Source organism: Propithecus coquereli, unplaced genomic scaffold (genome assembly GCF_000956105.1).
Source record: "Propithecus coquereli isolate 6110/MARCELLA unplaced genomic scaffold, Pcoq_1.0 Scaffold5, whole genome shotgun sequence".
In the NCBI taxonomy this organism is placed as follows: domain Eukaryota; kingdom Metazoa; phylum Chordata; class Mammalia; order Primates; family Indriidae; genus Propithecus; species Propithecus coquereli.
Window position 1 is genome coordinate 2,257,926 of NW_012150840.1, and position 13,765 is coordinate 2,271,690.

General features: G+C 39.1%; 1 protein-coding gene and 1 pseudogene across 1 annotated transcript in view; one reads left to right on the forward strand and one right to left on the reverse strand.

Annotated features, from left to right (window-relative positions):
• SLC38A6 (solute carrier family 38, member 6) overlaps nt 1-5,084 on the forward strand; it is a 107,656-nt gene extending 102,572 nt beyond the window's left edge. The window contains exons 11-14 of the mRNA XM_012656030.1: nt 26-230; nt 4,473-4,617; nt 4,724-4,818; nt 5,004-5,084. Coding sequence (XP_012511484.1) covers nt 26-230; nt 4,473-4,617; nt 4,724-4,818; nt 5,004-5,084 — 526 coding nt within the window. The remainder of the gene's footprint in view (nt 1-25; nt 231-4,472; nt 4,618-4,723; nt 4,819-5,003) is intronic.
• LOC105819710 lies at nt 1,246-3,729 on the reverse strand (annotated as a pseudogene).
• Nucleotides 5,085-13,765: the final 8,681 nt, after the last annotated feature.

Below are 13,765 nucleotides of genomic sequence, written 5' to 3' on the forward strand. Positions count from 1 at the left end.
TCGAAAATCTGTTAAGATCCATTAGTGCAAAGGAAAATCATTTTGCTGCTATTAACATCTTAATAGTTTATAATGTGATCCTTATTATTATTTTTTTATTTACAGACAAAGTGGAGTCAGAATTACTACAAGGTTATAGTAAATACTTACCACATGATGTTGTTGTCATGACTGTGAAGTTGTGTATCCTATTTGCTGTGCTTTTGACAGTCCCTCTAATCCACTTCCCCGTAAGTACTCTCAAGGGTTTTTGTTGCTTAATGTAGCTGTATCCTAATAGGGCAACACTAATTCTTTGCAGAATAGAACATTTGAATCACATCTAGTCTTGTATATCTTATTCATTTGTCAAGTAATTGATCAAAGACCTTGTACTTGCGTATGGCCCCATGAAAGCACAAAAATAACAGTGAACCACTGAGCTAATTTGTGCTTTTTGAGATTTAGTTTAGATTTATGCCCTTCCACAGCATTATTTCCAATTTAGAAACTATAGTTCTTCTTAAGTTCTAGGGTTTTTCCCCCCTTTAATTCCGTATTCTGTTTTCAAAAGAATGTGTGTGAATAGGGAAAAGTCAAGTCAGCAAAAATCAGCTCCTTCTGGTGTGTTGTAAATTTCTTTTCACATAGACATTCTAGTTAATCAAAATATTGTATTTGCTCTAGAATTATAATTTAAGGGGCAGAACGGATTTGCATTCTTCGTCTGGTTGCTATATATAAGAATCTTAAGACTTTCTAAGAAAATAGAAACAAAGGCTTTGGGTATAAATGCTTCTGCATGGATGTCTTGAATCTTTAAACAGTGAGGTTTTTAAGAACTGAGACTTAAAGATTTTTCACCTCCTCCCTGTGCAGACTACAGTGCCAAGATTACAATGGGGGCTGGATAAACTATTGTGGGATGTGACTGCCTGCTGCCCCCTTAGCAAAGGGAAGTGTAACAAACTATTTTTCATATTTACATGCTATGAAACATAATATAAAATAGTAAATGGTGTTTCTTTCCCATGGCATGATTTTTTTTTTCCCTTCAGAAATTTTTATTCATGTTCAATCACATGTTCTACAACATAAGCAGCAAAACAGAGTTATTTTTCTGACTTCTACAGTCTGGGATAACGGTGCGTCTTCCTGGATAGGGTGAAAGGCAGGGGGGCCATTATATGTTGCAGTTTGCCTCTCCTGCAACTGGAAATGCCTCTTGGGGAGCCGATTTGATTTGGGGTGGTTGCACTGCTAATACTGTGTGTTGAAGCAACTGGAATTCTCTACTGAGAAACAGTGCTCCTTCTGAGTCTTGAAGTTAGTTTACAAAAAAGACTAATGGAGACTCGGCTTCAAGTCTGGGACAACGGTGTGGATTCAGGAGACAGGCTGGGAGAGACAGGGGGCCGTAATACATGACAGTTTGCTGCTCCTGTGGCTGGCCATGGAAAGTGCTAAGACTGGCAGTGCCTCTTGGGAAGCGGATTCAATCCAGGGTGGTTGCACTGCTAATACTGTGTGTTGAAGCAACTGGAGTTCTCTGATCAGGATACAAGGTCTGTCCAGAAAGTATCCAGCCATATAATATGAAACATAGAGACATTTATTGAAGAAGATACAAGAAACATTGTACACAGGACAATGACACCTCAGTCCCCTCCAAAATAGACACCTTGAGACCTCAAACAGTTCTCTCAGCGTCTCTCAGCCTAACCCATACACATTCAACATTCTCAGGTGTTCTGCTTGTTGCAGGCCTTCCAGAATGTGGATCACTTTGAACAGATTCTCGACCATCTTTGAAGCATTCATGCCACACTTTTATTTGTGCTGCACTCATTACATCGTGCCTGAAAGTCTTCTGAATCATCCGAACAGTTTCCACAGAGGAATGTTCAAGCTTAATGCAAAATTTGATGCAGATTCATTGCTCTACTTGCTCAGTCATTTTGAATGCGAGGGCCACACAGTACATGTGCTCACTCAATGGCATCTGGAGCCACACTGAATAGTGTGGTGAAGGCATCATTGTTCCCACATGTACATTCCAGTCCACTCGCCTTGCCTGCCAGGTTGCATCGGTATTGCGCAAACCAATATTTTCCCGACAGACTTCGTAGTGCTGTTTTCTTTGCCATTCTGAATCACTGCGTGTCTATCATCTGTAGTTCTCTCACTACAAATGTACGTATTTCACTGTGTCATTCCTCCAGATGCTGTGTTACTTTTTGGAAGGGCAGCATGTGGATAAAAGCGGCGGGAACGGAAAGTCCTGAAGGCAGAGACCGAGGTCCTTCTCTTCTCTGGGAAACTGGGGGCAGTGGAGCTATTTTTCCATTCAGGAATATCTTCCTTATTGGGATTATTTACATTCCCAGGCATGGGACTGCCTGGAGCAATTTCCCTTCCTCCAACAGCAATGTCACTTGATTTCCAGGAGGGAATTCCATCTTCTTTGAGGTCACTGTCTGCGGTGCTGGTCTGACTCCTTTTTGGTTATGCCATAACTGAAGGAACAGCTGGTCCAGCATGGTCACTGTAACCTCTGCTTCTGGCTTGAAGAAACAGTTCTGTGCACTTCACACTGGGGAGACTGGCCACTGCTGATGTTGAGATCACTGCTCAGCCTAACCTTAGTAAGTGAAAGATTACTGCTTGAGCTGGAATCACTAGCATCCAGCTCTGAAGATTTTCTCCCCAACAACAAATACGTGGCTATGATTTCATCATATTTCATTTTACTAAGAGATTCTTGAATTTCTTCTTGTGAATATCCCATTCTCACCATAATGTCTATTCTTTTCTGATCTGAGATGTCTAATTCTGGTTCAACAAATGGTTTAAGTTCATCTTCCTTATGCCCTGCATTGAGCCACCTATCCTTCATGATTTGCTCTAGAGTGCCTCGTTTAATTGGATTTAGCACCAGGAAACGTTTGAGAAGTTTTCTACCATAGACATGTAGAAAGCGATTGTGTATTTCCCTCTTAATATACTCGCTCCCAGTTCCTTCAGTTTTTGCCTAAAAAAGGGAAGTGAGCCAGTGACAAGCATATACAGGATCACCCCGAGACTCCATACTTCAACCTTGGTATTTCTTGCCCTGGAAGAGCTCGGGGGCCGAGTATAGAGGACTGCCACAAAATGTTTCTAGTTTACTGCCAAAAGTAAATTCATTGCTTAAACCAAAATCTGCTATTTTGATGTTCATTTTGATGTTCATAATAGATTTTCAGCATTGAGGTCTTTGTGAAGGATCAATTTTTGATGACAGTATTGGACTGCAGACATGATCTGTCTGAATTTAGCTCTTACTTCTTTGCCCCATTCTTCCACATTCAACCAAATGGTCAAATACTTCACCTCTACTTCCATGTTCCATGATTATGTAGAGTGTTTTTTTCAGTTTCAATGACTTCAAATAACTTCACTATATTTGGATGATTTAAAAGCTTCATTATTCTTACTTCTCTGAGGAGCCTTTATAGTAGACTTGTTGGATTCAATTGAGTTTTATCAATTATTTTAATGACCACCTCTCTGCCTGTAAGGATATGTCTTGCTAGTTTCACTTTATCAGAACTCCCCTTGCCAATTGTTTTCAACAGTCTGTAGTTTCCAATGACAGGTTCTTCATCTTGCACAGGAAGCTATAGAGTTTCCATACCAACCTCCAGAGCAGCCTGTGTGAGAGGTAACTTCTTCATGCCCATCTCCATGTGATGTGTGCCCGAAGTCACCAAGTCAGCGTCCTCTGGGATGACTTCTGGATCCTGGCCTTCCTCAAAGCATTTCAGTTTATCAAGGCCACACAACACCCTCAGCTTGGCCACCGCTTCCAGGCTGCAGCCCAAGTCCTGGGCCACTGCGGCACGCTCCTGGTCTGAGTCAGCCACCTCTCCCGGGCAGCACTGGTGTCAGCGGCTTCTTCAGCGACAAGTCTCTGTGCCCACACAGCCAACCACGCCACAGCTCCCCAAAGATGCCCACACGGAAAGCGTGTGCGTTTAACTCTGGAAGCTGGTACTCTGGAAAGTTGCAACCACAAGTGCTGGGGACTGGGCCCTGCCTGCCACGGACCCCAGTGCACACTGGGCTGCCCAGGCTGCCTTCAGCCATGTTCGCCCCCCCATGATTTCTTCTTCTATTTTAAATCATTTGTTTTTCTATCTGTTGGATATAATGAAAATGATTTTCTGAGATTTTATCATAGTGTGTTATTGTTGGTAAAAAAAAAAAAATTATTCAGACTAAAAAAATTGCATGTGAAATTTTTTTTGTAGAATTAAAGCAAAATAATTTGTATGAAGCTCAATCAGAAAGGTTTATGTGTATAAACACTTAGTTTTGTGTATAAATACTTTGTAATCTAAATGGTTTAGGAGGCAAGAATATCATGGTTACTGTACACGTGCTTCTCTATGCAAATATATTGACTTTGACACTGACTTTTTGCTAAATCTGTTTCTTTTTCTGTAATACAGGCCAGAAAAGCTTTAACGATGATATTTTTTTCCAATTTTCCATTCTCATGGATTCGCCATTCTTTGATCACTCTAGCACTCAATGTTGTCATTGTTTTACTTGCAATATATGTTCCTGACATTAGAAATATATTTGGTGTAGTTGGTAAGTTTTCTATTTCAAAAAATCCTGTAATAAAATGGATAAAATTGTTACCCAGCCTCACACCTGAATCCAGTAACATTCTCTTTTTTTTCCCTCCAACTTAAAGGTGCCAGTACATCAACATGTTTAATTTTTATATTCCCAGGACTATTTTATCTTAAACTTAGCAGAGAAGATTTTCTCTCATGGAAAAAGCTTGGGGTATGTTGTTTTGTTTGTTTCCTGTAAGACTTCTATTTTAAGAAGTAACTTGTCATTTTATATTATTAGTATTTTGTCTATGTTAAGAAAGTCAATATATTTTAAAATATAAAATACATTATTGGAGAGGGCGGAGGTTTAAAAAATACTCGGATTGTTCTTTATCTTTTTTCTTATTTCCACAGGCATTCATTTTGTTCATTTTTGGAATTTTGATTGGGAATTTTAGTTTAGCACTCATCATTTTTGATTGGATCAACAAATGAAATAAGTATTTTTCTACTTCTTATGAAGAATAATTTACCTCCATATGCAAGAAGGGATTATTCTGAAAGACACTTGGATGAAAAAATAACGCTTTTATAAAAATCATTAACAGAAGAGCAGAACAAAACTGCAGTGGGTAGAGAAAATTGGGAGTATAGCAGTTTTAATCAACGTAAGAAAAAAAACTCAAAATGCTCTTAAATGTATTGGGTCAATTTTGGGTTTTTTTTTTTAATTAATAGACTTTATTTTTTAGGGTAGTTTATGTTTACAGAAATATTGAGCAGAAAGTGCAGAGAATTCACATATACCTCCTTACTCCCAAACACACAGTTTCCACTATTATTAACATCTTGCATTAGTGTGGTATATTTGTTACATTTGACTAGTAAATACTGATGAATTATTATTATTAACTAAAATTGATAGTTTGCATTAGGGTTTATTCTTAGCAACCACTGTCAACCACTGATCTTTTTACTGTCTCCATGGTTTTGCCTTTTCCAAAATGTCATATGGTTGGGATCATATAGCATGTATCCTTTTCAGCCCCACTTCCTTCATTAACCAATGTGCAATTAAGTTTCTTCCGTGTGTTTTTGTGGCTTGATAGCTCATTTCTTTTTAGCACTGAATAATATATCATTGTATGGATATACCACAGTTTGTTTTTCTATTCACCTGTTGAAAGCCTCTCGGTTGCTTCCAAGTGTTGGCAATTACAAATAAAGTTCTGGAAACATTCATGTGCAAGTTTTTATGTAGACATAAGTTTTCAGCTTATTTGATAAATACCAAGGAGCACAATTTCTGCATTGTGTGGTAAGAATACATTTAATTTTATAAGAAACTGCCAAACTGCCTTCTAAAGTAGCTGTAACCTTTTGCATTCCCACTAGCAATGAGTGGGAGTTACCGTTGTCTCACGTCCTCACCAGCATTTGGTGCTGTCAATGTTTTGGATTTTCACCATTCTAATAGATGTGTACTAGTATCACATTGTTGTTTTAATTGGCAGTTCCCTAGTGAATATCTTTTCATATGCTTATCTGCCATGTGTTTGTTTTCTTTAGTGAGGTATCTGTTCAATTCTTCTGCCTTTTTTTTTTTTTTTTTTTTTTAAGGAGATGAGGTCTTGCTGTGTTACTGTTACCCAGGCTAGGTTTGGACTCCTGGGCTTGCTTCAGCCTCTGGAGTAGCTGGGAGTACAGGCACAAGCTACTGCACCCAACTGCCCCATTTTAAAAGTTGGATTTTTTTCTCATTGTTGAGTTTTAAACATTTTTCGTATATTTTTGATATCTGTCCTTTATGAGAGGTGTGTTTTGCAAAGATTTTTTTCCTAGTCTGTGGCTTTCCTTTTCATTTCCTTAACAGTGATTTTTGCAGAGGTTCTTAATTTTCTTAAATACTTTGGGTCAATCTTTTGTTTGTTTATTTTTTAAGAAATCAGTGTATTAAGTTTATATACAAAGTTGAATCTTAGCTTATGTGTTAATGTTGTCAGCATCAATCACTAATAACAAAACTGTGAGATTATTCCACTTGGTATTTTGCCCTGCCTCTAAATCCTACCTAAAAACTTCAATGATTTTCCTCTGCTGTTCATTGTAAGGTAAAACTTTATTTTGTTTATTTATTTATATATTTTTTTGAGACAGAGTCTCGCTCTGTTGCCCAGGCTAGAGTACTGTGGCATCAGCCTAGCTTACAGCAACCTCCAGCTCCTGGGCTCAAGCAATCCTCCTGCCTCAGCCTCCCGAGTAGCTGGGACTACAGGCATGGACCACCATGCCCGGCTAATTTTTTCTATTTTTTAGTTGTCCAGCTAATTTCTTTCTATTTTTAGTAGAGACAGGGTCTCACTCTTGCTGAGACTGGTCACAAACTCCTGGCCTCAAGCGATCCTCCAGCCTCAGCCTCCCAGAGTGCTAGGATTATAGGCGTGAGCCACCACGCTTGGCCAAGATAGAACTTTATAGTCTCATAAAACTGACTGGCTGTGGATTTGAAAGTTCTGTCAGCTTTCTCAGTTTGCCACTAAAACATGTGACATTCTACTTGTTCTACTTGGCAGAGATAAATATTGATCATTTATATTTTTTCTTCCTTTTTTCATACTTTTCTTTTTTTCTGCCCAATATGATCTGCAGGAATGTATCTATTTTGTTTGGAGGTTGTAAATCATTGCAGACTTCCCACTGACATGGCTTATTTCTGGTTAGAAACCAGAAATTTGGGCTCTCCTCCCATGATTATTCTATATAAAGGATATGTTGTTAGCAGCTTACCAAAGCCAAGGTGTATCAGTAAAAATGTCATACTATCCTGGTGCACATGTAAAGTAGGAAATTGCATGCAAAGTACCAATTTTCATGTATGGAAACACACACTTTTGCAGGTGCCCCCTTGCTTCTCACTTCGGAAATAGGCTGAAAAATTGGCAACTTGAAATTCTCTTTTGAGAAGATCAAAGAGATACTTCTTGGACAACTTGAGAACAGCGTGGTGTAATGGGAAAAGTCCAAGCTTTTGGGTTAGAAAGACTTGGATTCACATCTCAGTGAAAGGCACACTACTTAACCTCTCTACACCTCCACTTTCACATCTGTAAAATGGAATTAATATCTATTATACAAGGTTGTGTTGAGAGGATTAAATGACTTTGTATAAAGTAGGTACAGGCCAAAACAGACCCTTTTAATAGATTGGATGTTTATCCCCTTTCTTCCATCCCTTATTTGGACCAGTAAAAGAAATTTGCTTTCCACCAAGGATGTGGAACTATATCTTGAATTTCTACATCTTCCATCTTGCACGACTGTTATCTTCAGTCTTTCTTGAGCCTTCACTCACAGGGGAACTGGCCCCAAGTGCAGTGTTTTAGTGCTTTCCCACGGTTCTACCTCACTGTACTCTCCTACTAATGCCTTTCTGAAACTAGGCATTTAGCATGGTCCCAGGGACATAGCCAGACATGGCCTCCCATGGGCTTTCGGGTCAGCCAGAGTCAGTCAATCTGATGATAGTCTACTACTTGTACCCTCTTTTTCTGTTTATGAAATTATGGATCTAAATACAAATAGGTTTTCAGCTGCTTAAATAAATCTAACTCCAGTAATACCAAAATAACCCTAAATCTGCAACAGATGCAAGGATGACCCCTGGGGCAAATGTTAAGTGTGATGACAGCTGGGCATCAATTAATACATTTGTCACCTGCTCCCATGAGAGGATTATAAGAGATTTGGCAAAGAGACAAGTAACCTATTGAACACTCTGCACAACTTAGTTAATATTGAAAAAAATTATTTGTGGAGGTGTTCATTTTTATTTTGCTTTAATGTTCTGTCTTATCTAGTTAACCCGTTTGGAGTCACAACTTTCTCTGTAAGTTCTGAGGAAGTTAATAAGAGGGCTGGTGAGAGCAGTGCCCCTTTCAGCGAGATTACCAAAAACCTTGTTAAACACCCCTTGGAATTTTTCCTGGGAAATATGGGCCTTCTCATTATGGGCTTAATGTTCATAATTTATTAGGTAATAACTATTTGAAATAAAACTAAAGCACAAAATGTACACTTTTCTAACATTTGGAGACTTGTTTGCTAAATTAAAAGACAAAGTACCAAGACTATAAATTACTTTTGTATGTTGAGGGTGAATGTTTAAATTGTACTTTTTTTCTTCTTTTTTTTAACAGAATGTTTACTCGTGAGCTTAGCATTTAAATGGTTAAAACAAGCCTTTGAAGTTAACACTCCATTAAGATGAATAGGGGTAATTCACACCTCTGCTGGTGCTGTATTATTTCAGTCTAGCTGTGGAGAAAACAAGACAGCATTAGGTTGATTTACTGTGTGAAGGCCCTTTAAACACCCAAGGTCTGGAAATCTTTGTTGTTTGTGTGAGGTTTTTTTCTCTTTCCATCTAGGAGCAGGATCTGAAATTCTACCCAATGTAAGTATAGAATTGAGGTCTTGAAAGTACCATAGATTCTCTACTATCTGGCAATTCCCTATCTGGCATTGGATGGGTGGCAAGTTACCAGATCCACCCAACCTCTCTGGGCTTTGTTTGCTCCTGTGCTGTAAGGTTTCTTCCTACCACAGCATTTTAAAACTTCATCTTAGTATGCCAGTAAATTCACCAACGTAAAAGCAGAAACAAACTATCCATTTTCAGGTGAACTTTATATATACTTTTAAATGGGTTATGAGCTAATCATTGGCCTTCGAGTGCCACATTTTCATCTTTGCAAAATGCCTGCATATAAAGCATCTACCTTTAAGAACTTTTTTTCTTCTCCATATTCCTAGGTTAGTAAAGTTAGCAGAGATCATTTCTTTCTCAATGTGTCCTTTGTACCAGTACCATATTGTACTGGAAGTGTGTATTCCACCCATTAGTGGGAGTACGACAGCGATTTGCCCCTGAAAGGGTTCATTTTAAAGCATAGGAATAAGGTTATCTTAACACAAATGAAATGGTAAACATTGTATGAGATGTTATGAATTTTGAAGCTCTCTTTCTAAGGTAAACAGATTTTTCTCTTCTTTCTTTGCCCTGCATGTTTGCAGGATCAGGTTACTGGATAATCTATGGGTAGCTGGGTGTGGAGAGTATTTCCGCTCTGGGCTGTCTGTAGTGCTGACATTGCCAGTACAGTATATTAAGATAGAAAATAGATGCTAGAAACAAAGGAACTCAAACTGAATTAATTTAACCTGTTTTTCTTCTTGGCATGTTGACAGTTCTCTGCAGCTGTGTTAGAATTAGCCCCCTATGTTAAACATACTTCTGCAAATTTTCCTGCCTCGATTTTAGGTGTCATAATTTTTGACCTTAGAACTTCTCAGATCTTTTATAGTACTGAGAAATTTGTTTTTCTAATTTAAAATCACAATTTATTCATCCTTCTACTGGTAATCTACCTTTAGTTTTTCCATAAAGACATAGAAAAAAGGAAAACAAAAATTTCTTCATTGCAGATAGAATCCTTTCTGTTTCTCATCCTTCCTAAACAATCTGATAAGTGATTTTACTACCATGATGATCTCTTGTCCTAATTTGCCAGGCTGTCAATCAAGACAAGCAATTATGAGGAACAGGAAGGCTCATCTTGGCTGATGGCCAAATAGATAGGTGGGAGTGAAAGGTTTATTCACCTATGGGACAGACTAAATGGGTGGAGAACAATGTAGAAATTGCTCTTTAAATTTTGTGTTGCCATTTAGCTTTTCACATTTAAACACCTTATTTCTCTGACTCGGCTGTAATTAACTCAAAGACAAGAACCAAGTCATGTACATTGTAGCATCTTTCATAGTAGCTAACACAATAGGTTCATATAAGTGGTTCTCAGTAAATATTTGTTAAATCTTACTTCATTGTGTGCTTAGAGTTTTCTTACGGCTCTGATCAATGCCATGTGAGAATTGTCCCCTTTGCATGTGTGCTATTGCCAGAAGAGAAAGGGAACAGTGTGTGATATTCTTAAGAAAGGTGCTATCTTAGTCTGTGTTGTGCTGCTATAACAGAATACCACAGACTGGATAATTTATAATGAACAGAAATTTATTGACTTACAGTTCTGGAGGCTGGGAAGCCCAATATCAAGGCGCCAGCAGATCTGGTGTCTGGTGAGGACACTGTCTCAACTCCAAAGATGGCTTCTTAAATGCTGCATCCTCTGGAGGGGAGGAACACTGTTCCTTACATGGCAGAAGAATGAAGAATGAAGAGAGAAAATCTACTCCCAAAAGCTTTTTTATTAAGATATTAAACCTACCCATGAGGGTGGAGCCCTCATGGCCTAATCACCTCTTAAAAGGCCCCACCTCCCAATACCATTACACTGGCAATTAAATTTCAACATGAGTTTGGGAGGAAACAAACATTTAACCATAGCAGATGCCATCCGTTGCTATTCTTCCAGGATCCTGTATTATCATTGACTCAGAATGGTCAACTAATCTTTGGTTCTATTATCAGATTTAGTTAGTTTGAATAATTCAATATAAAGGATACAGCTGACACCAAGCAAGTGCCCAGTGCCCTTCATATCCTATAACTTAGTAGATAATACATTTTTCTGCCATTTACTATAAGCAAAAAAGCTCTATTCCATGAGTTTTTCCCAATGTTTTATTATGAAAAATTTCAACCATAAATATAAGTTGAAATAATAAGCCCATATACCCACCACCGAAATTTGACATTTGTGCATGTTTGTTTTGTTGCTCAAAACAAAATTATATTTATATATATATTTATATAAATTATATGTAAATATACAATTGACCCTTAAACAGCATGGGTTTGAACTTTGCAGGTTCACTTACATAGGGATTTTCTTCTGCCTCTGCCACCCCTGCGACAGCAAGACCAACTCTGCCCCTTCATTTTCCTCCTCAGCCTACTCAACATGAAGACAATGAAGACCTTTATGATGATCCACTTCCACTTAATGAATAGTAAATATATTTCCTCTTCCTTATGATTTACTTAATAACATTTTCTTTTCTTTAGCTTTATTGTAAGAACGCAGTTATACATATAGCATATTAAAAATGTGTTAATCGACTATTTATGTTATTAGTAAGGTTTCCAGTCAACAGTAGACTATTAAGTTTTGAGGGAGTCAAAAGTTAAACTTGAGAAGAAAGTGTTGAAGATGGCTGACTAGATGCAGCTAGTACTCACCTTGTCCGTGGAGGTGGAACCACAATAACAAGTAGATAGTCACATTACAAATAGGTTGTCTAAGAGAGAACACTAGGATTCAATAGAGAAGTGACAGGAAGCATGAAAGCAAAGAAGAGGGAAGTGAGGCAGCCTGATTGGCCAGAATTGTCTGGGAGTCAGGAGAAAGTCTTGGATGTGGGGAAAGGATAAGTGAAAGACCCCCAGGGTTCCACATTGCCACCATGGGCTTTTTCAATCCTGGGTATAGGAGAGCCGCTCAACCCATGTGGGCCTTGAGACTAGCGTAGAGCTGCACAGAAGCATTACCTGGAGAGAGAACTCATGCAGTCCCACAGGCTTCAAACGCTGAGCAACTGCAGCTTGGTGACAATTCTGAGTGCCAAGCCTCCAGAGGACTGTGTCCTGCCTCAGGGCTAATGTCTCTGTTTCTGCTGTGGAGCCAAGGAGGGAGAAGGGATGCCAGGCACCTTAATGTGCCCCGAGGACAAATCCCACAGCCTCTGCTGTGGGACCAAGGCACAAGCAAAGCACACTCCCCACAGCTACCAGCCTACCTTGCTCTTGCTGAAAGCTAAGAGTGGCCCTGCCCTCCCTGGTGGCAAGTTCACAGCCAGGGCTGTTCTGAGAGCCCAGTCTCCAAAGGTTTACATCCTGCCCCAAGTCCAGCACAGAATGCAGCCACTGCCACTGCTGGGCCAAGGAGATAAAGGGGAGGCTGGGAACTTTCATATGCCTTGGCAACAAAATCCACTACCACTGCTACAGGCTACTGTGGGACCAACGTACGAGGAAACCAAGCATCCCCTCGGCTATCTCCCTAGGTTGCTCACACTGAGAGTGGCCTCACCCTCCCTGGTGGCAGGCCTGCAGCACAGCCACCACTGCCTATACCTGAGCATCCCACCAGCAGCCTGAGGATCATCCTGCCCCTGCCTATCAGAGCCATTTAACAAAATATTAGATGAAAACTTCCTAAGTCTAGCAAGAGAACTAGACATCTAGATACAGGAGGCCCAAAGATCCTCAAACAGATAGAACGCAAAAAGATCTTGTCCACAGCACATTATAGTCAAAACAAAAGACAGAATACTAGAAACAGCAAGAGAAAAGTGTCTATTCACCTATAAACAAAATCCCATCAGACTAACGGTGGATTTCTCAGTAAAAAACTTAACCAGGAGACAATAGGATGACATATTCAAAGTGCTGAAAGAAAAAAAACCTGTCACCCAAGGATACTATCCAGCAAAATTATTCTTCATAAATGAAATAGAAATAAAGTTCCCAGATAAGCAAACACTGTGGGAATTGACCACCACAAGACTAGCCCTACAAGAAATGTTCAAGGAAGTGCTAAACTTGGAGCAAAAGGACAACATTTGCCACCATGAAAACACACAAAAGTATAAAACTCATTGGTGGACAAATGAGGAAGAGGAAGGACTCAAGTAGTACCACTACAGTACACCACCAAACCGCAATGACAAACAAAAGAGAAAAAAAATAAAAACAAAAAATATGTAAAACAACCAGAAAATGATTCAATTAACAATATGACAGTAACAAAACCTCATATATTAATAATAACCTTGCATGTAAATGGGTTAAAGTCTCCACTTAAAAATATAGATTGGCTGGGCATGGTGGCTCATGCCTGTAATACCAGCAATTTGGTAAACCAAAGTGAAAGGATTGCTTGAGGCCAGGAGTTCAAGACCAGCCTGGGCAACATAGTGAGACCCCATTTTTAGAAAAAATTTTAAAAATAAGCCAGGCATGGCGATGCATGCCTGTAGTCCTAGCTACTTGAGAGGCTGAAGCAGGAGGATCATTTGAGCTCAGTTTGAGGCTGCAGTGAGCTATGATCACACCACCGCACTTCAGCCTGGACAATATAGGAAGACCCTATCTCAAAAAAAAAAAACAAAAGATGTAGATTAGTGGAATGGGTAAAGAAACATACCAGCTGCAGGAA